Genomic DNA, 25,862 nt, shown 5'->3' with positions numbered 1-25,862 from the left:
TTTCTATGCAGTAAAGTACCCTGCAAAAAGCACAAGAAAAATGCAAACAGTGGCTGCCTCTGGGGGAGGCTGGGAGGCTGGAGAGCCTGGGAATAAGACTGACTTTCCACTCTTCATGTGTGCACGCACTGCCTATCTAAAACCAACACTCAGACCTAAGCCCCCAATAAAATTTAATTAGAAAGAAAACTCCCAGGTGATTCTGAGGATCAGCCAAGTTTGGGAACCATTTAGTTCAATATTAAGTGAGGCTATCCACCTACACTGGCGCCATCTGCCTTGCTTAATGAAAATGCAGGTTCCTGGGCTCCACCCCAGGTCTTCTGAATGGGACGGGGAAGCTGGGACTCTGCAATTTAAGTACTTCCTCAGAGATTCTGATACAGTCCACAGTTTGAGATGGCACGTGTTTCTCCCTTACCTTGGCCTGTGGGCTAATGCCATAGCTGGTGAAGGCGTACTGCCACTGCGGCAGGCCCAGGTGCGTGATGAGCAGCCGATAGTAAGCAGTGAAGGAATCGGTGAGAAAATGCCAGTATAACGCTCTGTCCAGGAACCAGATCTCAGCGTCTTGGGCTAACGCTGAAATAGCAAATGAACGGAAGAAATGAACGGATGGCATAATACTTTTCTCCTTCTATCTGTAAAGTCGATATACTCTCATGGTTAAAAAAAAAGAAATTCTAATAGTGGAAGGATGTAAAATACAAGTAAGAGTTCCTTTTTACCCCTTTCAACCTCCAGGCCATGCTCCCGTGGCCACTGTTAGGGGTTTTACTGGTCTTCTTGTACAAATCCCTGATCAGTCAGCCGACTGACTTGTGCGCTGGGCGTTGGCCATCTGTGCATTCAGGCTGACTATTCAGCAGCCTCCTGCCTCAGTGGGGACAGACTGGGGTCTCAGCTTTCCTGATGGAGACAGACTCTGAAAGCCTCTGATTCTTTTTTTTTTTTAAGATTTTATTTATTAGAGAGAGAGAGAGCACGAGTGAGAGAGCACAAGCAGGGGGAGCAGCAGAGGGAGAGGGAGAAGCAGACTCCCCAGTGACCAGGGAGCCCGATGCGGGGCTCGATCCCAGGACCCTGGGATCATGACCTGAGCCGAAGGCAGCTGCTTAACCGACTGAGCCCCCCAGGCTCCCCAAGGCTCTGGTTTTCTGAGGGGGTCTCCATCAGGAACCTGAAGGGCTGTGAGCAGCCACTGTGGGGGAGCGCAGACCAGCTCCTGTCCTGGATCCTGCCTGTGCTGTTGCAGGAGGTCCGGGCTGAACTAAAACAGGCATGGTCACAGCAGCTCCAGCCTCGCACTCACTCCTCACCTTTCGTTCCTCCCGCAGGCCTCTAGTTCGTCTCCTGTCTGATGGCTGTAATGGCTCCCTCAGTGGCCCACACCCTCCAGTCTCTTCCTCTTCCAAGACTGCCTGTGCAAACGGGCATTTCCACCTCAATTCGGCTGTTCCTTTACTGAACAACCTGGACTTCCCACTGCCATGTCCCAACTCCTTCCAAGCTGTGCATGGCTTCTGGCTCCAACTCCTCACCCACAGGATGAACCAGGTAGCCCTATGATTTGAAATTGTCATGCCTTCCAAATCAGTTGCACTTTCCCATGGCATAGCTTTACCCAGTCTCTTCGCCTGGATGTTCCCCTTACCCCACAACCCCTCCTGCCCCACCCCTCCGTGTAACCCAAGATGTGGATGAAAGGCTACTTTGCAAAGTCGGTCCCTCCTTCCTCTAGGGGTAAAATCCTGGCATCTCTATTTTCTCACCCTGACAGACTGAGAGCTACGTGAAGAGGGCTGGGCCTTGTCCACCATCCCCAGGGCAGGGCCTGAACTGGTGACAGCTGCTGCTCCGGGGACCAGAGACTTTCCCTCTTGATTTCTCATCTGAGGTCTTAGATTGAGGTCTACTCATTCAGGTTTATAGGTTGTTAACTTGCCTACAGAGAGAAGTATACAGGAAAGATAATGCTTTTCCTGGATGCTTTTCTAATGCGTGAGCCTGCTACAGGAGTCTATAAACACAATGACTATTTCTTTTAGTTTTTACTCACTTATTTTCGTACTCCCATTATTTTGCAGTAACTCACAAATGATGACAGCTTAAAGACTCTAGCGATTGGCCAAGAAGGGGATGTTCAAGGAGGACCAAAGGGGCTTTCTGGGTCTTTACATCACCAAGAGACCTGGCCGCACCTCATGGGTCCAGAGGAGTTGCCTTTTGTGTCGTGACTGCAGAGCAGGGTCATCCATGCCACACCCAACTGCAGGACCATGCTTGTCAATGATTCTTACCTGGTTTCCCTCTTTTGTAGACAAGGCAAACCTTCCCATTCCCATTGCAAGGATCCAGCTCAAATATCACACTGCGAGAATCAAAGTGAGGCTTCTCTGGCTGGTTCTCACTGGCTGCAAACCCAGAAGTTAATAGTTATGTTCAAACATACTCAACTCAAACACATACTTATCCAGCATTGCTAGGGTAGGGGGGAAAAAAAAGGGAAAAAGCCTTATCTCAGACATATTCTTAACTACTATTTCCAATGTGAGCCAAATGAAATTTTTAAAGATTTATTTCAGAGAGATAGAGAGAGAGCGAGTATGGGGGGGGTAGAGAGAATCCTCAAGCAGACTCCCCGCTGAGCACAGGACCCTGAGATCATGACATGACCTGAGCCGAAACCAAGAGTCAGACACTTAACTGACTGAGCCACCCAGGCGCCCCCCAAATGAATTCTATACTCTAAATGTCCAGGATCTTATCCATGGGCTAAGCCTTCTGTCTGGGCTTCTCTATCACAGTGTCACAGAATCTAGGGGAAGGTGACACAAGGAATACAAACTGAACTTGCTGAAGTGGGAATACATAAAGGCAAAGTAATTTGGCCTGATGTTGACGTCTCTTTTTCCCAGATAATTGCTTTCCCCTTATTTATAGCACTTTATGATCTTTTGATTAGAATCCCTTTTCCTTGGTCTAAAATGTATGTATAATATTTAATATTAATTACATTATAATTAATGATAAGCCTGGCTCAATTAGAAATACCTAATAATTAAATACAATGGAGTACCAGGAAAAAGAGACATTTTTAGAAATACAAGCATCAGAAACTTTCCTGCTTCTTTCGTTACAGCTATTATGTAATAAAGATGAGTATTAGTAACTGAGGGTGAGAGTTTACAAACCTAGGAGAGACTGGATAAAACAAAGTCTATAAAAAGACTATTTTTTACTTACATATTGCCATACATATAATTTTATACAAATGCATAAATATTTACATTTCTAACTAAAAAAATGTTTTAAACATGGCCTTCCCTTCCCACTTTAATACTCTTCTTAATTTCATGTGGTCCTCAACTCATGGAGTATGAAAGGTTCTGTCTGGCTTCCTGGCTCTACACTGTGGATTGGAAAACTCTTGAGTCTTAAGCTGAGGTTCCCCTTCTTTATTTCCATCTCTCAGGCTCATTGTCCTTCATTGCCCGATGGTCAGTGTCTTGAAATCCATTTTTATATATCTTCTCTGTTGTTGTTCCAGGAGGGCAGATAAATTAGGTCTGTGACTGGGTGCCTGGGTGGCTCAGATGGTTAAGTGTCTGCCTTCAGCTCAGGTCATGATCCCAGGGTTCTGGGATCGAGTCCCGCTCCCTGCTCCTTGGGAGCCTGCTTCTCCCTCTGCCTCTCTCTCTCTCTCTGTCTCTCGTGAATAAATAAAATCTTTAAAAAAAAAATTAGGTCTGTGACTCCCATCTTGGGTGAGATCCAAAGTGTAGACTGTAGGGTCCCACCAAGTTTCAGCAGCCTTGCCCTGACTGATGCCAACTGGGGTCTGCCTGCAGGTGAAAAATTACAAAATAGGAAACTCCTTTCCGCCATTTGTAGATGTCACTCCAGTTTCTGCTCATTTTTGGTTATTCTCCAATCTTTTTAGGTCATTGTCCTTAAAGTTTTCCCAGAGTTTCGAGTAGTCTTGACTTGGTAAAAGGTACTCTGCCATTACCAGGAGGAAGAAGTCAGTATTTGAATCTTCTGCTTCCTTTTTTGCCAAATATGCAATGTCACTATTTTTAGTTTCTCACTGAAATTTTAGTTTAGTTTTATCCCCATGTATGCATTAGCACATTGTTGTGCCAAATAATTTCACTCTTGGGAGTACCAGTGGATCTCTTTCTTGTTACCTGTTATTTGTGCTAGTTTTGTTCATGGCATTGTGTTTTTTCATGTGCCTAGTTATTTTTTAGAAGGAAGTGTTTTTGAAAAATTATTTATAAAAACAATTTGAGGTCTAAGATACTGTTATCCTCCTCTAGGGTAGAATTTTCTTTTTTATATAAGAGCTTTATTGAGATCATTCACCTACCATACCACTTACTCATTTGAAGTACACAATTTAATGGTTTTTAGTATATTTACAGTTATATAACCATTAAGACAATCAATTTTAGAACATTTCTCTAGAGTGAATTTGTTTCTGCTAGGCCCCTGAGGAGATTAATAACCTGGAGTCAATTTAGTCTAATTTTCCAATTTAACATTTTCTGGGCCACACAGATGACTTACAATGGTTACTTCTGTTTTTTTTCTGTCTCCTGGGTACTGCTCTTCATGGTGCCAACCCCAAAAGTAGGTAGTTTTTATGGGTGCCATCCTTTGTAAGGCCTGGACTCTGTTTTATTCCCCTGGTCTCAAAATGGGGCAAATTCACAGCTTTCCAGCATCCTCATAGCCTGTTGTAAGAAGGGCAATCAATGTATCTCAAATACTGAATCTCTTCTCCCCTGGATTTCTGTCTTCTGGATTTTGATCTGATATTACCTCATCATCCTGTTAGCTCTTTGATGTTTTTAGCAAGGTGGTTTTTATATTTTGCTGACTTCTCAGTTGTCTTTGGTAGGAAGGCTTCTCTGAATTACCTGTTTACCTAATTTGCAGAAGAGGAAATCTCTTCGTCAGTTTAAGTATGCTCCTAAAAATAACACATAGATGAGCTTGCTTTTTATATCAATCTGACAGTCTTTGTTTTTCAAAAGGGAGATTTAATCCCAGCACATTTAATATCGTGATTGATCAGTCTTATTTCTCCTAATGTTTTGTTTCCTAATTTATGTTTCTTCTTTTCTCTCTTTTTTTTAAAGATTTTATTTATTTGACAGAGAGAGACACAGCGAGAGAGGGAACACAAGCAGGGGGAGTGGGAGAGGGAGAAGCAGGCTTCCCGCTGAGCAGGGAGCCCGATATGGGGCTTGAACCCAGGACCCTGGGATCATGACCTGAGCTGAAGGCAGACGCTTAACGACTGAGCCACCCAGGCGCCCCTTCTTTTCTCTTATTTTTCCTCCTATGATTCAATATTCCCTTATTAGGTTGGAGATTTAAGGTAGATTTTTATTCCTTTAGTGGTTATCTTCCTGTTTTTTTTGTTTGTTTGTATGATTAGATCAATAAGACTTTACCCTTATCTGAAAACAATAGACCATTATTTCTCCTAACCGAGTGTGGGATGCAGAATTCTAAGGCCCTCAAGATTCCTGCTCCTTGGTATCTATACCTTGCAGGACCTCCTGCCCTTGAATATAGTCAGGATCTGCGAATATGATGTAGTAGTCACTCCCTTGATTAGCTTACATGATAGGAGACTGTTGCAGCAAACCGAAGAGGCATTTCGCTGCTGACTGAGAAGTAAATTGCGATGTAGTGAGAGGGTCACGTGGCTAGAATCTAAGGGGAGCCTAAAGATGCTGAGAGTGAGCCCTAGCTAAAAGCCAGCAAGAAAATAGGGACTTAAGTCCCACAACTGCAAGAAACTAAGGCCAACTACTAGTGAGCTTGGAAGAGGCCTCTGTGCCTTGGATGAGATCATAGCACCAGGTGACACTTTCATTTTAGCCTAAAGACCCTAAGTGGAAGACCTTACTTATTAGTGGCTGAATTCTTGACTCATGAAACTGTTAGATAATAAATTTGTGGCGTTTTAAGCCATTAAATTTGTGGTAATCTATTATACAAAAATAGAAAGCTCAAACAAGACACTCTTGTTTCCCCCAACAAGGTGTACTATTTCTTCCCTGTAGTAGGAGGAGACCTTCCACTTTCTGCTTCTTTTCCTCCTTTGTCCTACCTTTTCTACTATTAAAGACCCCAAGAACACTCTACATATTAATTGCTAGGGCTGCTGTAACCAAGTACCAAAACTGAGTGGCTTGAACAACAAAAATTTATAGTCTCACAGTTCTGGAGGCTACAAATCCAAGATCAAGGTGTTGGCAGAATTGGTTCTTTAGATGGCTGTGGGGAAACAATCTGTTCGATGCTTCTCTCCTAGCTTCTGGTAGTTGACTGGCAAATTTAAGCTTTCCTTAATGTATAGAAGTCCCACCCATCTCTGCCTTCATCTTCAAATGGCATTCTTCCTGTATCTCCAAATGTCTTTAAGGACATCAGTCATATTGGATTGGGGGCCACCCTACTCTAGTATGACCTCATCTTAACTACTTATATCTGCAATAACCCTATTTCCAAATAAGATCACATTCATTCTGAACTGGGGGTTAGGACTTCATTTTATGAATGGGGGGGCATAATTTAACCCATAACACTTTTACATCTTTCCTCTTTCTTTTAGGTTTAGCTGAAACAGTATACAGTTGACCCTTGAACAACATGACTGAACTGCATGGGCTCACTTATACATGGATTTTTTTACAGTGTTGTCAATGTATTTTCTCTTCCTTACGATTTCCATAACATTTACTTTTCTCTTAATTTATTGTAGGAATAGTGTATATTACACATAGCATACAAAATATGTGATAATTGATTGTTGTTGGTAAGGCTTCCAGTCAATAGTAGGTTATTAGTAATTAAGTTCTGGGGGAGTAAAAAGTTCTATTAGGATTTTTGACTACATGGAGGGTCAGTGCCCTTCACCCCCACATTGCTCAAGCATCAACTACAGTAGGTTTTACAATATTCCTTGCACTGTGTCCCTCTTTCCAAGAGTTTTTTTTTTTTTTTTAAAGATTTCTGAGAGCACGTGCCTGTGGGGTAGGGGCAAAGTGGGGGGACAGAGGGTGAGGGAGAGAAGCAGACCCCTGCTGAGCATAAAGCCCGATGTGGGGCTCAATCTCATTAACCTAAGCCAAAATCAAGAGTTGGATGCTCAACTCACTGAGCCACCCAGCTGCCCCCCAAAAGCTCTTAAGTAATAATTACATAACACAGGGGCACCTGGGGTAGCTCAGTCAGTTAAGCATCTTACTTTGGCTTAGGTCATGATCTCAGGGTCCTGGGATTGAGCCCCACATCTGGCTCTGCACTCCGCGGGGAATTTACTTCTCCCTCTCCCTCTGCCTCTCTCCCCTCCCCCAGCCTGTGCTGGCTCTCAAATAAAATCTTTAAAAATAAAGTTATACAACACATTGCTATCTTGATAGATTCCTATCTCTTAAGATTAAATGCATGCATAACCCCTTCATGGGAGGGTCACTGATCCTTTGTTTCCTTTTCTCCCACATTTTGGGACCTCCATTCAGTCTCATTTGTCTTCTGGTTAGAGGAGTAATGTTCTTGAAGTTTTACAAATCCTTCCATATTTTTTTTAATAAACTGGAAGGTGTGTTTGGTCTGTATACATAGGACTCTAGATTTGTACTCCTTGTTGCTCAGTAACATGTATGTGCTTTCTATCTCTAGTTTCCACTGCCACAAGAGAGAAGTCTGGTATCAGTCTGATTATTATTTCTTCACAAGTTATTTTTGCCTAGAAGCCTGTAATTCTTTTCCGCATTATACAACACCTAGGTGTCTCTTTTCTCATCAGTCCAATCTGGGTCTCTGAGAGCCCTTTCAATTTGCAGAGAAATTTTCTTTTATCAGTGTTTCTTGCCTTTCTATCTGGTCTTTTTCTTTTTTATGAGCACCTGTTATGATGACAGAAGATCTTCTGGATCTATTTTCTATTTTTCTTACCCTTCAACCTTTCCCCTCATAATTTCCCCTTTAAATTGATCTTTTTTTTTTTTTTAAAGATTTTATTTATTTATTTGAGAGAGAGCACGAGAGGGGGGAGGGAAGAGGGAGAAGCAGACTCCCTGCTGAGCAGGGAGCCTGATGCGGGACTCGATCCCGGGACTCCAGGATCATGACCTGAGCCGAAGGCAGTCGCTTAACCAACTGAGCCACCCAGGGGCCCCGATCTATCTGTGCTTTTAAATACATCTTGCACTTGGTTTATCAGGCTACTAACTCAATCTTATGTATACTCTTCTTCAATTCATCAATTGAGAATTTTTACTTTTGTTCTATAGGAAGCCTTTGTGCTGTCTTAAATGTCTTTAACTGTCCTAATTCTTGTTTTTACTTAGGTTTTCACCTGTGTCCTCTAAGCAGTTTTATTTGCCTAGTTGTATATCCTGATATTTCTTTCTGATCATCCTCTTTTTGATTGTTGACTACCCTGAAAAAGTCAGTGTTTTTCCAATTAGGTTTTATAAGACTTTGGGTCTAACTACTGGACTATCTTAAAAGGCATGAACTCAGCAGGTACCAAAAGGCCAAGTGGTTTCTATCTCTATGGGTATGTAGGACAATATGGTCTCTACCCCTAGCTGTGTCCTTTGCTTGAAAACTCTCTAGTATCCAGTCCACCTCTATCTTCCAACCTCAAAGGCAGGGAAGATTCAGTCTACTTATTTAACAATTTCTTTGCCTTGAGGCATTCAAAAGTCCCAGCATACATAGGAAGCAGATGTAACCTTTCCCTTTCTTGTGAGGACTCCCTACATCTCTGAGTGGCAGGCTCTTGCCAAGGCCCATCACTTTCCAGTCTTTGCTCCTGGATCCCTCCAGTACAGGCATAGCTTGTTTTATTGTGCTTTGCTTTATTGTGCTTCACAGATAATGCTTTTTTTTTTTTTACACATTGAAGGTTTGTACCAACGCTGTGTTGAGCAAGTCTATTGGCACTATTTTTCGAACACCATTTGCTCACTTTGTGTCTGTGTTACATTTTGGTAATTCTTGCAATATTTCAACCTTTTGCATTATTTGTTATGATGACCTTTTAAGTTTGAACCCATTCTTTGCTCCCTCCCCCCCATTTTAGATATATAATAGTTTCATATTTTACATAGTTTTATTTTGCAAATCCCTTGACTGATTTTTACAGATACACTTATTTTTATTGCTTTTGTTCTTCATATTCTTAATTATTGTCTTTCCTTTCCACTCAAAGAGTCCCCTTTAATATTTCATGCAGGGCTGGTTTAGTGGACATGAACTCCTTTCATTTTTGTTTATCTGAGGAACTCTTTCTCTCTTTTATTCTGAATGAGAGACTTGCTGGATAGAGAATTCTTAGCTACAGATTTTATCCTTTCAGTACTTTGACTATACCATGCCACCCGCTTCTGGCCTGCAAAGTTTCTGCTGAAAAATCTCATAGCTTTATGGAGTTTCCCTTGTATGTAATGATCTTTTCTCTTGCTGCTTTTAAATTTTTTTATCACTACTTTTTGCCATTTTAATTATGTGTCTTGGTTTGGACCTCCTTGGGTTGATTTTGGGGGGGGGGTGTCTCTGTGCTTCCTAGATCAGGATATCTGTTTTCTTATCCAGATTTGGGAAGTTTTCAGCTATTATTTCTTCAAATAAATTTTCTGCTCCCTTTTTTTTCTCTTTTCTGGGATCTCTATAATATCGATGTTCTTACACTTGATGGAATCACGGAGTTCCCTAAGTCTATTCTTACTTCGGATAATTCTTTTTTCTCTCATTTGTTCAGCCTGATTACTTTCCATTACTCTGTCTTCCAGGTCATTAATTTGTTTCTCTGCTTCCTCTAATCTGCTATTTATTCCAACCATGTACATTTTAAAATTTGATTTATTGTGTTCTTCATCTCTGATTCTTTTTTATCTCTGTGTTAAGGGTCTCACTGATGTTCTCCACTCTTTTCTCAAATCCATTAAGTATCTTTATGACCATTACTTTAAATTCTCTATCAGGCATATTATTTAATGTTTCACTCAGGTCTCTTGCTGTGGTTTTGTCTTTGTTCTTTCATTTGGGACATATTCCTCTGTCTCATTTTGTCTAATTCTGTGTCTGTTTCTGTGTGTTAGGAAGATCAGCTACATCGCTTGCTCTTGAAAGTAATGGCCTTATGAAGAAGCAGTTCTATAGTTCCCTAAAGCAATGTCCCCTGGACCTGGCACTTCACGGTTGTCTCCTATATGTGTTGTGCGTGCCCTCTTGTGTCCTGGCCTCTTCTTCCTTCATTACAGTTATCTGCAGAGGCTCTCTTTGCCTATTGTGGGCAATGTTTGGTCCCCAGCCAGGGAAGGGGTGTGTTTTAAAGGTATGCACCAGTCTGCTTGCAAAATGAGACCCGCTGCCAGGAGAGGCCAGCCCAAACGGATCTGCAAAGTATGCATGGTCGGGGCACTCAACAAGGCATCCCTCAGGCTTCCACAGGGCCCACTGCAGCTGCCATCATCGTCACTGCTGCAGAGACTGAAGCCCTGCAAAATGCAGGGATTGGGAGATGTGGTGCTGCTGAAGTTTGTGCCTGCTGAAGTTTCTTGACCAAAGACCTCTGATATTATTGTAACCATTTTGGGGTGCCATAAAACACCTGCAGAAGGCAGCAAACCTGATAAATGTATGTGTTCTGAACACCACTGACTGGCCATTCCATCTCTCTTCCTGTCCTCAGGCTTCTCTATTCCCTGTGACACAGTAATGAAATTAGGCCAATCAATAACCCTACAAAGGCCTTAGAAGGTTCAAGTGAAAGGAAGAATTGCATGTCTCTCACTTTAAATCAAAAGCTAGAAAGATTAAGCTTTGTGAGGAAGGCATGTTGAAAGCTGAGATAGGCTGAATGCTAGACTTCTTGTGCCAAATAGCCAAATGCAAAGGAAATGTTCTCGAAGGAAATTAAAAGTGCTACTCCAGTGAACACGTGAATGATAAGGCAGTAAAACAGCCTTATAGTTGATATGGAGAAAGTTTTAAGTGATTTGGATAAAAGATCAAACCATCCACAATATGCCTTTAAAAGCCAAAGCTTAATCCAGAGCAAGGCTGACAAAGTCTGAAGCTAGCAGAGGTTGGTTGATGAGGTTTGAGGAAAAAGCTGTCTCTATAACATAAAGTGCAAGGCAAACTAGCAAGTTATCCAGAAGATCTAGCTAAGATAATTAACAAAGGTGGCTACACTAAATAGCAGATTTTCAATGTAGACAAAACATTCTTCTGTTGGAAGATGATGCCATCTAGGACTTTCAAAGCAAAAGAAAAGAAGTCAGTGCCTGGCTTCAAAGCCTCAAAGGACAGGCTGACTCTCTTTGTGGGGACTACTGCAGATGCTGACTTTGTTGAAGCCAATGCTCACTGACCATTCTGAAAATCCTAGGGCCTTTAAGAATTATGCAAAATCAACTCTGCCTGTGCTCTGTAAATGGAACAACAAAGGTTTACTGAATATTTTAAGCCCATTGTTGAGACCAACTGTTCAGAAAAAAAGATTCCTCTCAAAATATTACTGCTTATTGACAATGCACCTGGTCACCCAAGAACTCTGATGGAGATGTACAATGAGATGAATGTTGTTCTCGTGCCTGCTAACACAACATCCATACTGCAACCCATGGGTCAAGGAGTCTTTTCAACTTTCAAGTCTGAATACTTAATATGTTTCATAAGGCTATAAGTGCTATCACTAGTGATTCCTCTGATAGATCTGGGGAAAGTAAAGTGAAAACCTTCTGGGAAGGATTCACCATTCTAGGCGCCATTAAGAACATTCATGGTTCATGGGTAGAGGTCAAACTATCAACATTAAGAGGATTCTAGAAGAAGTTGATTCCAACCCTCATGGATGACTTTGAGGGATTCAAGACTTCAGTGGAGGAAGTCACTGCAGATGTGGTGGAAATAGCAAGAGAACTAGAATTAGGAGAGCCTGAAGATGTGACTGAATTGCTGGCAATCTCCTGAGAAAACCTGAATGGATGAGGAGTTGCTTCTTACGGATGAGTAAAGAAAGTGGTTTCCTGAGATGGCTTCTACTCCTGGGGAAGAGGCTATGAAGACTACTGAAATTAGCACAAAGGATTTAGAGTATCACATAAACTTAGTTGATAAAATGGTCGCAGGGTCTGAGAAGAAAGACACCGATTTGGAAGTTTTACTCTGGGTAAAATGCTATCAAACAGCACGGCATGCTACAGAGAAATCATTCATGGAAGGAAGTGTCAATCAATGCAGCAAACTTCACTGCTTTAAGAAATTGCCAAGCCACCCCAACCTTCAGCAACCCACCTCCCTGATCATTAAGCAGCCATCAACATGGAGGCAAGACCCTCCATTCAGCAAAAAGATTACAAACTGCTGAAAGCTGATGATGGTTAGCATTTGTTAGCAATAAAGTATTTTTTAATTAATGTATGTACATTGTTTTTTTAGACATCACACTTAATAGGCCATAATATAGTATAACCCTAACTTTAATATGCACTGGGAAATCAACAAATTCATTTGCACTTGCCTTATTGGGGTGATCTGGAACCAAACCTGCAATATCTCCAAGGGATGCCTGTACTAGTGTGTAACTGCTTGTGCAGTTGATGGAGAAGCCTTGCATCAGTTCTCTCTGCCAGAACTTCAATGTACCCCAAGGTCTTAGTATTGGAGGTACTAGTTGCTTAGTCAACATTCATTCTCCCTTTCTTTCTTAAACCCCAATTCTGTTTGAGGGGACAACACTGGCACAGCTAACCATACTTCCTCAGATTCCCCTGCAGCTATGGTAACTTTTTAACTCTGTTCTGGCCAATGGCTATTGGGAGGAGCTTCTGAGAAAACTATTGTTTTCCTGATAAAAAGGGAGAGATTCTGCCACAAGACAGTTTTTGTTGTTTTGCCTTTCACTCTTTTTCCTCCCTGGAACACAGACTGGAAGCTTGGAGGTATAGCCCACATTCCTCAGTGATGAGGATGAAAGCCATATCCAAAGGTTGGTGCAGGAGGAAGGCACAGGGAGACTTTATCATTGACTTCCTCAAACAGCTGCACCAGTCTAGTTCCAGATTTCTATGAGAAAAGTAAACTCCTATTTAGTTTAGACATTGTAATGGGGTTTCTGATATATGCAGCCAAACACAATTCTAACTGACAAAGTCCTCACTTATGCCCAGTTGCTCATAGCTTTTAGCAGCCATTTGAATCCGAGATGGCGAAGAGCCTGGAGGGAGGAAGGGAGCTGCTTATAGAGTCCATGTTCTCTGAAAGCTCTTGATACTGAAATGTTGAGTCAAATTAATCTTTAACATTCGTTTATTTACTAAGCATTTATTAAGTAGCGATTATGTGCCAAGCACTGAGGTGGGTGCTGGAAACCAAACAAAAATCTCAACCTTGGCTTTTCTTCATGAAAATTTCCTTTATTGATACAGGTTTGTTTTTTTTTGTTTGTTTGTTTGTTTTTTTACCTTACTCCCATGGTCCTGAGAAGCCACAATGGGGAAGGTTTTTTTGGCTTCGGAAAGGTACTACAATGCCACAGCGTCTTCCTATGGTTTTTAACATTATAAAAGGGAAACAAACAGGCCAATTTCTAACTCAGAGCACAAGTTCCTTCCGGTTACCTTCAAGTGCATCATCCTCCAGGTCTGCCAGAGTTGGTGCATTTGGGAGTGAATACACGGAAGACTGGTTGAGTTGAGTCAGTTTTGCGATGCTATTAATTGCCATGCTGCCCAATGGAATGGTGTGCTCTATGGAAACATTAGCAAAGAGAAACAGTCTTACTACCACGATCATCATAAGGACTTCTGCTGGAATAGCTTAAACCCAGCTTTTGTTTGATCCCAGGCTGAGGAATCTGACGGAAAGTGGAAGGAAGAGGATCAATGCACTATATGCCCCAGAGCGCCAACCTTTTTTAGCAATGAGTCATGCGTGAAAAGACCCCACTGCATGCATTAAGGTAGAATATTGAAGAAAATTTAAAAAGTGGATGCGCAGGAAGAACCCAGAAATCAGGGCTAGGGGCCCTGTTTGAAGAGCAAAGGATCTAAAAATGTTTTTGCTCTCTCTTTCCCTTGCATGAAGGGTTATAATTCCCAAAGAGGTAACAGCTTTGATTATATAACTGACCCATTCTTCTCTTCTTGTAAACTTCCCATGATGGAAGATCACTCCCCTTCTCTTTGTCACTTTTTCTTACTCATTGCAGAGAACTTGACAGAAGACTAGAAATCAACCTTGCCTGATTCCTAGTTTTCTGTGATTAGGGTGTAAATAGGGAACAGGTAACTGTATATCTTCCTTATTATACAGAATCCTTGTCATATAGAATGCCGGCCACCGGATGGCATACAAAGACTTAGAAATCTGACTGTTGAAAAAAACGGAAGGCAGTAAAACAGCTGGTATAGAGACTATGGGAAGTCCACGCAGAACAGACCATTAAAGACGTAAACATCAGAAGCTACCTCTGCTGTTGACTTTATTCAGGAAATGACAGAAAGGGGGATGGGAGTGGGGAAAGCATAAGAAGACTAGGATTGGGAGGATTAAAGGAGAGAAGGTATTAGAATAATGAACAGGGACTCATTCATGAAAACTTGGTGACCTGTTTCTTCTCCGAGGGGCGCTTGTGAAGGGGCTCGCCTGTCTTCATGATGTGGGTAAGGGAAAATCTGACCATCAGTCTAGTCTCTGTCCATTCTCTCTCTCACTCCAGACTCCAAAGGCCATGGTCATGCTTCAAAGAAAGGCTCTTGTGACAGAACGGTGGTGACAAGAATGGTTTCTGGGCTAATGGAGGAAATAATTCCAAGCTAAAAGTTCATGTTAAATGCTCAGGAATAAGCTATAAAAAGTGCTTTGACCAGCTGTGACAGAGACAGGAAGGCTTTGGGAATCACCAAAAAAAGGGAACCCAGAGGAAGAGGGCAGAGGAAACGAAGGGGAGAAGTCAGTTCTGCAGATCTGCTGTGCAGTAAGAATTACCACATTGTCAGTGACAGCATGGGAGGTGCTGGGTACTTCCTGAGGACCAAAGGAAATCTGGGGAGGTGGCTGGAATACAGAGGCAGGAAAGGCCTCTTGTGGGCAGGGAAGTCTGTGGCAGGAATGGGCTGGACTCCAGTTGAGAGAAAAGGTGTTCTTGTCTCATGAAATTTTATAGGAGTCTTCACTTAAATGTGCAGCACCGTCTTTCATGTGTACGCAGTACCTGCAATTTCTGACTCTACCAAGTTATGAGTTCCCACGTCTGCACGTGAATGTCTGTCCTAGCCACTTTAATACTAAAGATGACAACTTGAGAAGTGAGTGGTTGATAACTTAAGGCTGGGGAGATGTGCAGGAGAGAAGTTAAAGATCTGGTGTAAGGGTCACAGCCCTAAGGTCATTGCCATGCCGGGAATGAAGGAAGTTACCCCTCTTATGACCATCCGTGGCTGTCCCTTCAGCTCACTCTGAGGAGAATGCTCTGGGGTGGAGTCATCAGAATCTTTTAAGTTTGAGGTGGTACAGGAATTTTGTGTAGTGATTAAGATTTCCCACGAGCCTATTTCAAAAGGAAGCCTCTAAATTGAGTTTCTAGGTAAGTACCAGCTAGACTCTGGCATAGTGGGTGGTGGGTGAAGCAATGGTATGTGTTGGCTTTGGGGAAAAAATCATAGCTTCTGGACATTGCACTTTAGGAGAACTCATGAAAACGATCCAGATACCCAAACTCTCAGCCAGGGAAATGTTACCCTATAGCAAGAAGGCTGACTCACCATCCAGCTTCACACTCCATGTCATGTGGAAGCCATTGGTCATCAGGTAAAAATTCTTCACATCCTCAGGTAGCACACAGTTATTTTTCTAGAATCACAAAGCAGCTGAGTGTTAGGTCAGGACTGAGAAAGGGCACAGGGCTATGCCCCAAAGCAAATGGGGATACTACATACCATGTTTTAGATCCCCCAAATGGGAAGATTTTGGTAATTACCTACAAACTCCATTAGAGAGTTCCAGTTCAAGATGGCAAAACAGAAGGCCCCTGAACTCACCTCCTCCCATAGAAACACCAAATCCATAGCTACAGGTGGAATAATTCCCTCTGAAATAAATCCAGAAGCTGGTTTAGCAACTCCTATACATTGGGTGAATGAGAAAAAATGCACATCGAAATGGGTAGGAGAGGCTGAGACACAACTCACCATAAACTCCACCACTGGCGCAGCAATACACAATTAGGAGAGAACTCACAAACCCGATCTTCCCTCTAAGGAGTTAAGGGTTTGAACCCTCTATCTGGCATACCACCTTTTAAGAGCTGCATCTGAGAGATGAGCTCCCCAGACATCTAGCTTTGAAAGCCAAAGGGGCTTGCTCCACAAGATCCCTAAGGCTATTTGGAAACTGAGAAAGAGTTCTCAAAGGGCTCATGCATGCAGATTTCCCATCCCAGGGCCTTTTATAGCGGCAGCCAACTGAAAAGTACCCAGACTTTCTTTGAAAGAGGCTTATTTGCTTATCTTACAGCATTGACCTGAGAAGCAGTTACCTAATTTAACACACATCGACAGAAATACTCTCCAGAGAACAGGGAAGCTGGAGGGCACCATCTTTACACACTCTGCCTTACTCCAGGTCGGCAGTATCTCCCAGAAAAGAGCTTGTGCACCCATCTAATGCACTGGCCTTTGCATCTACTGCCCAAGGGACACACCCTTGATTACTTGGTTCTGGTGGCCAAGGGCTTCCATTTCCAGGTCCCATAGGACTATAACAAAGAGACAGTTCTTAATTGGCTATCCCACTGATGAAGAATAGTTGGAAGAAAGGCAGGCTGGAACAAGGCCTCCCACCCCCACCCCAAGAGGAAACCACACTTAAAAGGATTTTACACCACCCTGGAAGGAGCCCTCCAGCCTTTCCCCTGTGAGAGAAAGAGGACAAAAACCTGATTGCATTACAGGTGCATGGAGGGTTAATCAGATTAAAACAGTCCACCACCAACCCCATAAAAACCCCTAGACTTAGAAACTCCCGTGGCAACCCCCTCAGGTCCCCTCCCTCTTTGGGATCTTTGTACTATTATCACTCAATAAACCTTGCTTTGCTGCCCCCCACTCTGTCTTGTCTACCTCTTCATTCTTCAAAGCGGCATGACCAAGAACTGCGGGAAGGAAAAGAAATCCTGCAGCACCACCATTATCCTTCAGAATTTAAGTAGAGAGAAAGTTTTCCAGACAAGCAAAAGCTAAAGGAGTTCATCACATTAAACTGGCCTTACAAGAAATGTTAAAGGGACTTCCTTAAATGGAAAACAGAAGCCACAGCATATGAAAATTATGAAAGAAAAAAATTTCACTGATATAAGCAACCATATACTGAAGGTAGTACCTCAACTACTTATAAAGCTAGTATGAAGGTTAAGGTTAAAAGGCAACAGTAGTAAAATCAACTATATCTACAATAATTAGTTAAGGGATAAACAAAATAATACAAAATACGACATACATAAATACAAAAACTGGGGAGGGGCGTAAAAATGCAGTGCTTATAGAATGTGTTTGAACTTAAGCAACCATCAACTTAAAATAGATTGCTACATACAGAGAGTTATATATGAACCTCAGGATAAGCACAAGCTAAAAACTTTTGATACACAAAAAGCAGAGAAGGAAATCCAAACATCATACTAAAGAAAGTCACTAAATCATAAGACAACAAGAAAAGAAAGGAACATGAAAGAATTACAAAACAACCTGAAAACAATTGTGGCAGTAAGTAAATACCTATCAATAACTACTTTAAAGGATCTTGGGAAGAGGGTGTAGTAGGACCCTGAGCTCACCCCTCCCACGTTTACAACTAGATATCATCCACAACCAAGTCAATAAATGAGGGAGTGATTTCGATCACTCTGGCAGAACAAACTCCACAACAAAATAGAGAAGAAGCTGCATCTGAAAGGTTAGAAAGGTGAGAAAGGTGGAGGAAGGCTGCCCAAAGGAGGGAGGCAGCTGCGTGCAGGGAGAGGGCAGAGAAATGGGCCCTTGTACTAGGGAGCTCGTGTGGGGAGGACTAATCCCCATAAAGTTTGTGAAGACCAGAGTTGCTGAATTAAGTTTGTATAACCAGTGGGACCTGGAGCCTGGAGCTTTAAAAATCAGCTGACTCAGCACTGGGCGAGCTGGGACAAGCCAAGTAGAGCCAGTCCAGCTGGGAGGGCAGGTGACAGCTGGGCTGCTGCCCTTAAAGGGACAGCAGCCTGAACAGACAGGCAATATAAAGATAGCAGTTTATACAATACCAGGGGCAAATGGGAGACAGATCTGTTCATACAGATTTCTGAGCATGTTGGGGGACTTCTTTGAAAATGAGGGAGCTGGCAGGTGGCATTTTCCTCCCCCCGGCCCCCAACCATAAACCCAGGGCCATCTGTGGGAGGCAGGGCATCCCATCCAGTTGCTGTATGCCCCCAGGCACTTGCCAGCCTCAGCTGCACCCAGCCACCCCTGGGCATTGCGCCCAGCTTTGGGCCTGCAGGTGAGCTGTCATGCAGCCTCCAGCTGCTATAGTGCTTCTACCAAGCAGAGCCCAGAGCAGGCAGAGTCAGTGCAGACAACCGCACTGAAAATAAAAGTAATTCAGACACAACAGTAGGACATAAGCACCACACATAGGATACTCTCCTGAAGTTCCAAGTTCAGGTGCACAGGGGAGACTGCACTGCAAGACACGCCAGGACCTCTTCTTCATAAAGTCACTATTTTTTTTCTTTTTAAGATTTTATTTATTTGAGAGAGAAAGAGTGTGGGCATGAGCATGGGGGAGGGGCAGAGGCAGAGGCAGAAGCAGTTTTCCCACTGAGCAGGAAGCCCAATGCGGGACTGATCCCAGTACCCTGGGATCATGACCCAAGCTGAAGGCAGATGCTTAACCAACTGAGCCACCCAGGCGCCCATAAAGTCACTACTTTCAAGTGCAGAAGAAATAGCTGACCTTCCTAACACACAGAAACAGATACAGACAGGCAGACAAAATGAGGAGAAAGAAAAATTTAACTCAAATGAAGGAACAAGACAAGGCCATGGCCAGAGATCTAAATGAAACCGTAAGTAGCATGCCTGATAGAAAATTTAAAGCAATGACCATAAGGATACTTACTGGACTTGAGAAAAGAGTGGAGGACATCAGTGAGACCCTAAACACAGAGACAAGGAACAACATAATAGAGATCAAGGGCTTAATAAATCAAATAAGAAATACGCTTGACAGTGAATAGCACACTGGAAGAAGCAGAGGAACAAATTAACGACCTAGAACACAGAATGGAAAGTAAGCAAACAAACAAAAAAGAATCATGCGAAATGAGAATAGACTTGAACTCAGTGACTCCATCAAAAGTAATAGCATGAGTATTTCAGGAGTCCCTGAAGGAAAGAGAAAAGGGGGAAGAGAATTTATTTGAGGAAATAATGGCTAAAAACTTCCCTAATCTGGGAAAGGAAACACATACCCCGATCCAGGAGGGAGAGAAAACCACCATCAAAATCAACAAAAGCAGGTCCCCACCAAGACATATTATAATTAAATTAACAAATTGTAGTGATTAAAAAAAACAAAAAAAGCAGCAAGACAAAAGAAGACAGTAACATACAAGGGAAAATACATAAGGCTAGGTGGGGATTTTTCAGCAGAAACTTTCCAAGAAAGATGGGAGCGGCAAAGTGCTGAATGGGAAAAATCTGCAGCCAGGAATAGTCTATCCAGTGAGAATAGAAGCAGAGAGAGAGTTTCCCAAACAAAAACTAAAGGAGTTCATAACCACTAAACCAGCCTGCAAGAAAAATAAAGGGGACTCTTTGAGTGGAAAGGAGAGACCAGTGACAGTATAAAGGCAGGAAACACAAAATCAGTAAAAATGAATACTGCTGTAAAAAAATGAGTCCAGGAATTCACAAGATAAAAGGATGTAAAATATGACAACATATACCGAAAACATGGAGAAGAAAAGAATAAAGAATGGATTCAAATGTAAACAACCATCAACTTAATATACACTGCTATATGCAAAACAAGTTATATATATACCTAATGGTAACCATATATCAAAAATCACTGATAAATATGCAAAGTACAAAGAGAATGAAATCCAAATATATAACTAAAGAAAATGAGCAAAATACGAAAGGCAAGGATCAGAGAAAATCTTCAGAAACGACAAAACAAATAATAAAATGACAATAAATACGTATCTATCAATACTTTGACTATAAATGGACTAAATGCTATAATCAAAAGACACAGGGTGACAAAATGGTGAAAAACCAAGACCCATTTATATGCTGTCTACATTTAGAACATAAAATGTCTCATTTTAGACCTAAAAACACCTGCAGATTGAAAGTAAGGGGATGGAGAAACATCTATCATGCAAATGGGTATCAAAAGAAAGCTGGAGTAGCAACACTTATATCAGACAAAATTAATTTTAAAATACAGACTGTAATAAGAGACAAAAAAGGACACTATATAATAATAAAAATTACAATAACAACTGTAAATATTTATGCACCCAACACAGGAACACCCAAATACATAAAACAGTTAATGACAAACATAAAAGGACGTAATCGATAATAATACAATAACCATAGGGAGACTTTAACACCCCACTTACATCAATAGATCAGCTCAACAAGGAAACAATGGTTTTGATTGACACACTGGAACAGATGGATTTAACAGATATATTCAGAACATTCCATTCTAAAACAGCAGAATACACATTCTTTTCAAGTGCACACAGAACATTCTCTAGAATAGATCACATATTAACCCACAAAACAAACCTCAACTAATTCAAGATCGAAATCATACCATGCATATTTTCTAAGCACAACACTATGAAACTAGAAGTCAACCACAAGAAAAAATCTGGAAAGACCACAGATACATGGAGGTTAAAAAGCATGCTACTAAATAATGAATCGGTCAATCAGAAAATCAAAGAAGAAATTAAAAAGTACATGGAAACAAATGAAAATGAAAACACAATGGTCCACACAAAATTTAGGATTTTTTGTTCCATTTCTGTGAAAAATGTTGGTGGTGTTTTAAAAGGGATTGCTTTGGATAGTATAGACATTTTAACAGTATTTGTTATTTTTTTATTTTTTATTGTTATGTTAATCACCATACATTACATCATTAGTTTTTGATGTAGTGTTCCATGATTCATTGTTTGTGCATAACACCGAGTGCTCCATGCAGAATGTGCCCTCTTTAATACCCATCACCAGGCTAACCCATCCCCCCACCTCCTCCCCTCTAGAACCCTCAGTTTGTTTTTCAGAGTCCATCGTCTCTCATGGTTCATCTCCCCCTCCGACTTACTCCCCTTCATTCTTCCTCTCCTGCTATCTTCTTCTTTTTCTTTTTTCTTAACATATGTTGCATTATTTTAACAGTATTTGTTTTTCCAATCCATGAGCATGGAATTTTTTTTCATTTCTTTGTTGTCTTCCTCAATTTCTTTCATAAGTCTTCTATAGTTTTCAGAGTACAGATCCTTTACCTCTTTGGTTAGGTTTATTCCTAGTTATCTTATGGTTTTTGGCACAATTGGAAATGGGATCAATTCCTTGATTTCTCTTTCTTCTGCCTCACTGTCAGTGTATAGAAATGCACCTGATTTCTGTGCACTGATTTTATATCCTGCAACTTCGCTAGAACTGTATCAGTTCTAGCATTTTTTTAGTGCTCTTTTGGGTTTTCTACATAGAGTATCATGTTGTCTGTGAAGAGTAAAAGTTTAACTTTTTCTTTGCCAATTTGGATGCCTTTTATTTCTTTTTGTTGTCTGATTGCTGAGGCTAGGACTTCCAGTGCTATGGTGAACAACAGTGGTGAGAGTGGACATCCCTGTCATGTTCCTGACTTTAGGGGAAAAGCTGTCAGTTTTTCCCCATTGAGGATGATATTTTCTGTGCGTATTTTATGATATTGAGGTATGTTCCCTCTATCTCTACACTCTGGGGAGTTTTTATCAAGAAAGGATGTTGTATTTTGTCAAATGCTTTTTCTGCATCTATTGAGAAGATCATATGGTTCTTGTCCTTTCTTTTATTAATGTGGTGGAACCAGAAAAGACCCTGAATAGCCAAAGTAATGTTGAAAAAGAAAACCAAAGCTGGAGGTGTCACAATTCCGGACTTCAAGCTATATTACAAAGCTGTAATCATCAAGACATATGGTACTGGCACAAAAAAAGACACACAGATCAATAGAACAGAAGAGAAAACCCAGAAATAAACCCACAACTATATGGTCAATAAATCTTCAGCAAAGCAGGAAAGAATAACCAATGTGAAAAAGACAGTCTTTTCAACAAAATGGTACTGGGAGAACTGGACAGTGACGTGGAAGGAAAAAAAGTGGATCATTTTCCTACACCATACACAAAAACAAATTAAAAATGGATTAAAGACCTAAATGTAAGACCTGAAACCATAAAAATCCTAGAAGAAAACACAGGCAGTAACCTCTCTGACATAGGCCATTAGCAATATTTTTCTAGATATATCTCCTGAGGCAAGGGATAAAACCAAAATTAACTTTTGGGACTAATCAAATTAAAAAGCTTCTGCACAGCAAAGAAAACAATCAACAAAATTAAAGGCAACTTACAGAATGGGAAAAAATATTTGCAAATCCAATAAAGGGTTAGCATCCCAAATATAGAAAGAACTTATCAAACTCAACACCCAAAAAACAAATAATCCAACTTAAAAATGGGCAGAAGACATGAAGAGACATTTTTCCAAAGAAGACATACAGTTGGCTAAAAGACACATAAAAAGATGCTCAACATCAGTATCAGGGAAATGCAAATCAAAACTACAAGGAGGTATCATCCCACACCTATCAGAATAGCTAAAATCAAAAACACAAGAAACAAAAGATGTTGGTGAGGATGTGGGAAAAAAGGAACCCTTGTGCACTGGTAGTGGGAATGCAAACTGGTACAGCCACTGTGGAAAACAGTATGGAGGTTCCTCAAAAAGTTAAAAATAGAACTAGCCTACAATCCAGCAATCGCACTATAGGGTATTAAATATAGATCGATATTATTCAGCCATAAAAAAGAATGAAATCTTTCCATTTGCCATGACATGGATGGAGCTAGAGCGTATCATAATAAACAAAATAAGTGAGTCAGAGAAAGACAAATACCATATGATTTCACTCATATCTGTAACTTAAGAAACAAAACAGATGATCCAAGGGGAAAAAAAGTTAGAGAAAGAGACAAATCAAGAAACAGATTTGTAATTATAGAGAACTGAAGGTTACCAGAGGGGAGGGGGATGGGAGGATAGGTGAAATAGGTGATGGGGATTAAGGAGGGCACTTGTGCTGAGCACTGAGTGATGTATGGAAATGCTGAATCACTATTTTGTACATCTGAAACTAATAAAACAGTGTATGTTAACTAATGTAATTAAAATAAAAACTTAAAAAAATAATTACTTTAAATGTAAATCAACTAAAAGCTCCAATCAAAAGACATACAGTAGCTGAACAGATTAAAAAACAAAAAAAAAAAAAAACAAGACTTATATATATGCTGCCTACAGGAGACTCATTCCAGACCTAAGGACACACAAAGACTGAAAGTGAAGGGATGGAAAAAGATAATCCATTTAAATGGAAATGAAAAAAGCTGGGGTAGCAATACTTGAATCAGAGAAAACAGACTTTACAACAGAGACTGTAAAAAGAGACAAAGAAGATTACATAATGATAAAGAGGTCAATCCAACAAGATATAACAATTGTAAATACCTATGTGCCCAATATGGGAGAACCTAAACATGTAAAGGAAATATTAACAGACATAAAGGGAGAAATGGATAACAATACAATAATATTAGAGAATTTTAACACCCCTACATGCACCAGTGGATACATCACCCAGACAAAAAATCAATAATAAACATTAATAAAAGAAAGAACAAGAACCATATGATCCTCTCAATAGATGCAGAAAAAGCACTGGACAAAGTACAGCATCCTTTCTTGATCAAAACTCTTCAGAGTATAGGCACAGATGGTACATACCTCAATATCATAAAAGCCATCTATGAAAAACTGACAGCGAATATCATTCTCAATGGGGAAAAACTGAGAGCTTTACCCCTAAGGTCAGGAACGCGGCAGGGATGTCCACTATCACCACTGCTATTCAACATAGTATTAGAAGTCCTAGCCACAGCAATCAGACAACAAAAAGAAATCGAAGGCATCCAAATCAGGAAAGAAGAAGTCAAACTCTCACTCTCTGCAGATGATATGATACTTTATGTGGAAAACCCAAAAGACCACCCCAAAACTGCTAGAACTCATAAAGGAATTCAGTAAAGTGGCAGGATTTTAAAAATCAATGCACAGAAATCAGTGGCATTTCTATACACCAAAAAGACAGAAGAAAGAGAAATTAAGGAGTCGATCCCATTTACAATTGCACCCAAAACCATAAGATACCTAGGAATAAATCTAACTAAAGAGGCAAAGAATCTGTACTCAGAAAACTATAAAATACTCATGAAAGAAATGGAAAAACGTTCTATGCTCATGGATTAGAAGAACAAATATTGTGAAGATGTCAATGCTACCTAGAGAAATCTACACATTCAATGCAATCCCTATCAAAGTACCATCCACTTTTTTCAAAGAAATGGAGCAAATAATCCTAAAATTTCTATGGAGCCAGGAAAGACCCCGAAAAGCCAGAGGACTGTTGAAAAAGAAAAGCAAAGCTGGCGGCATCACAATTCCGGACTTCAAGCTCTATTACAAAGCTGTCATCATTAAGACAGTATGGTACTGGCACAAAAACAGACACATAGATCAATGGAACAGAATCGAGAGCCCAGAAATGGACCCTCAACTCTATGGTCAACTAATCTTCGACAAAGCAGCAAAGAATGTCCAATGGAAAAAAGACAGTCTCTTCAACAATTGGTGTTGGGAAAATTGGACAGCCACATGCAGAAGAATGAAACTGGACTATTTCCTTACACCACACACAAAAATAAGACTTCAAATGGTTGAAAGACCTGAATGTGAGACAGGAGTCCATCAAAATCCTAAAGGAGAACAAAGGCAGCAACCTCTTCAACTTCCCAGCCGTAGCAACTTCTTCCTAGAAACATCTCCAAAGGCAAGGGAAGCAAGGGCAAAAATGAACTATTGGGACTTCATCAAGATAAAAAGCTTTTGCACAGCAAAAGAAACAGTCAATAAAGCCAAAAGACAACTGACAGAATGGGAGAAGATATTTGCTAATGACGTATCAGATAAAGGGCTAGTATCCAAAATCTATAAAGAACTTATCAAATTCAACACCCAAAAGACAAATAATCCAATCAAGAAATGGGCAGAAGACATGAACAGACATTTTTCCAAAGAAGACATCCAAATGGCCAAGAGACGAATGAAAAAGTGCTCAGCATCGCTCGGCATCAGGGAACTCCAAATGAAAACCTCAATGAGATATCACTTCACACCAGTCAGAATGGCTAAAATTAACAAGTCAGGAAATGACAGATGTTGGTGGGGATGTGGAGAAAGGGGAACCCTCCTACACTGTTGGTGGGAATGCAAGCTGGTGCAGCCACTCTGGAAAACAGTATGGAGGTTCTTCAAAAAGTTGAAAATAGAGCTACCATACGATCCAGCAATTGCACTACTGGGTATTTACCCCAATGATACAAATGTAGGGATCTGAAAGGGTATGTGCACCCCGATGTTTAAAGCAGCAAAGTCCACAAT

The 25,862-nt window shown here is 41.0% G+C and overlaps 1 protein-coding gene across 2 annotated transcripts in view; it reads right to left on the bottom strand.

Moving 5' to 3' along the window:
- The window catches only part of TPGS2 (tubulin polyglutamylase complex subunit 2), a 59,335-nt gene that overhangs the window by 2,705 nt on the left and 30,768 nt on the right, over positions 1–25,862 (bottom strand). For both annotated transcript variants that reach the window (XM_028098398.2, XM_028098397.2), the window contains exons 3-6: positions 15,807–15,894; positions 13,662–13,790; positions 2,301–2,414; positions 422–582 (exon numbers count right to left, since the gene is read on the bottom strand). In XM_028098398.2, the coding sequence (XP_027954199.1) occupies positions 422–582; positions 2,301–2,414; positions 13,662–13,790; positions 15,807–15,894 (492 nt within the window). The remainder of the gene's footprint in view (positions 1–421; positions 583–2,300; positions 2,415–13,661; positions 13,791–15,806; positions 15,895–25,862) is intronic.

Source organism: Eumetopias jubatus, unplaced genomic scaffold, assembly GCF_037043125.1.
Source record: "Eumetopias jubatus isolate StellerSeaLion01/CBP00866 unplaced genomic scaffold, mEumJub1_p1.0 scaffold_16, whole genome shotgun sequence".
In the NCBI taxonomy this organism is placed as follows: Eukaryota; Metazoa; Chordata; class Mammalia; order Carnivora; family Otariidae; genus Eumetopias; species Eumetopias jubatus.
The sequence above is the reverse complement of the archived record's forward strand: the minus strand, read 5'-3'. Positions and strand labels throughout refer to the sequence as shown.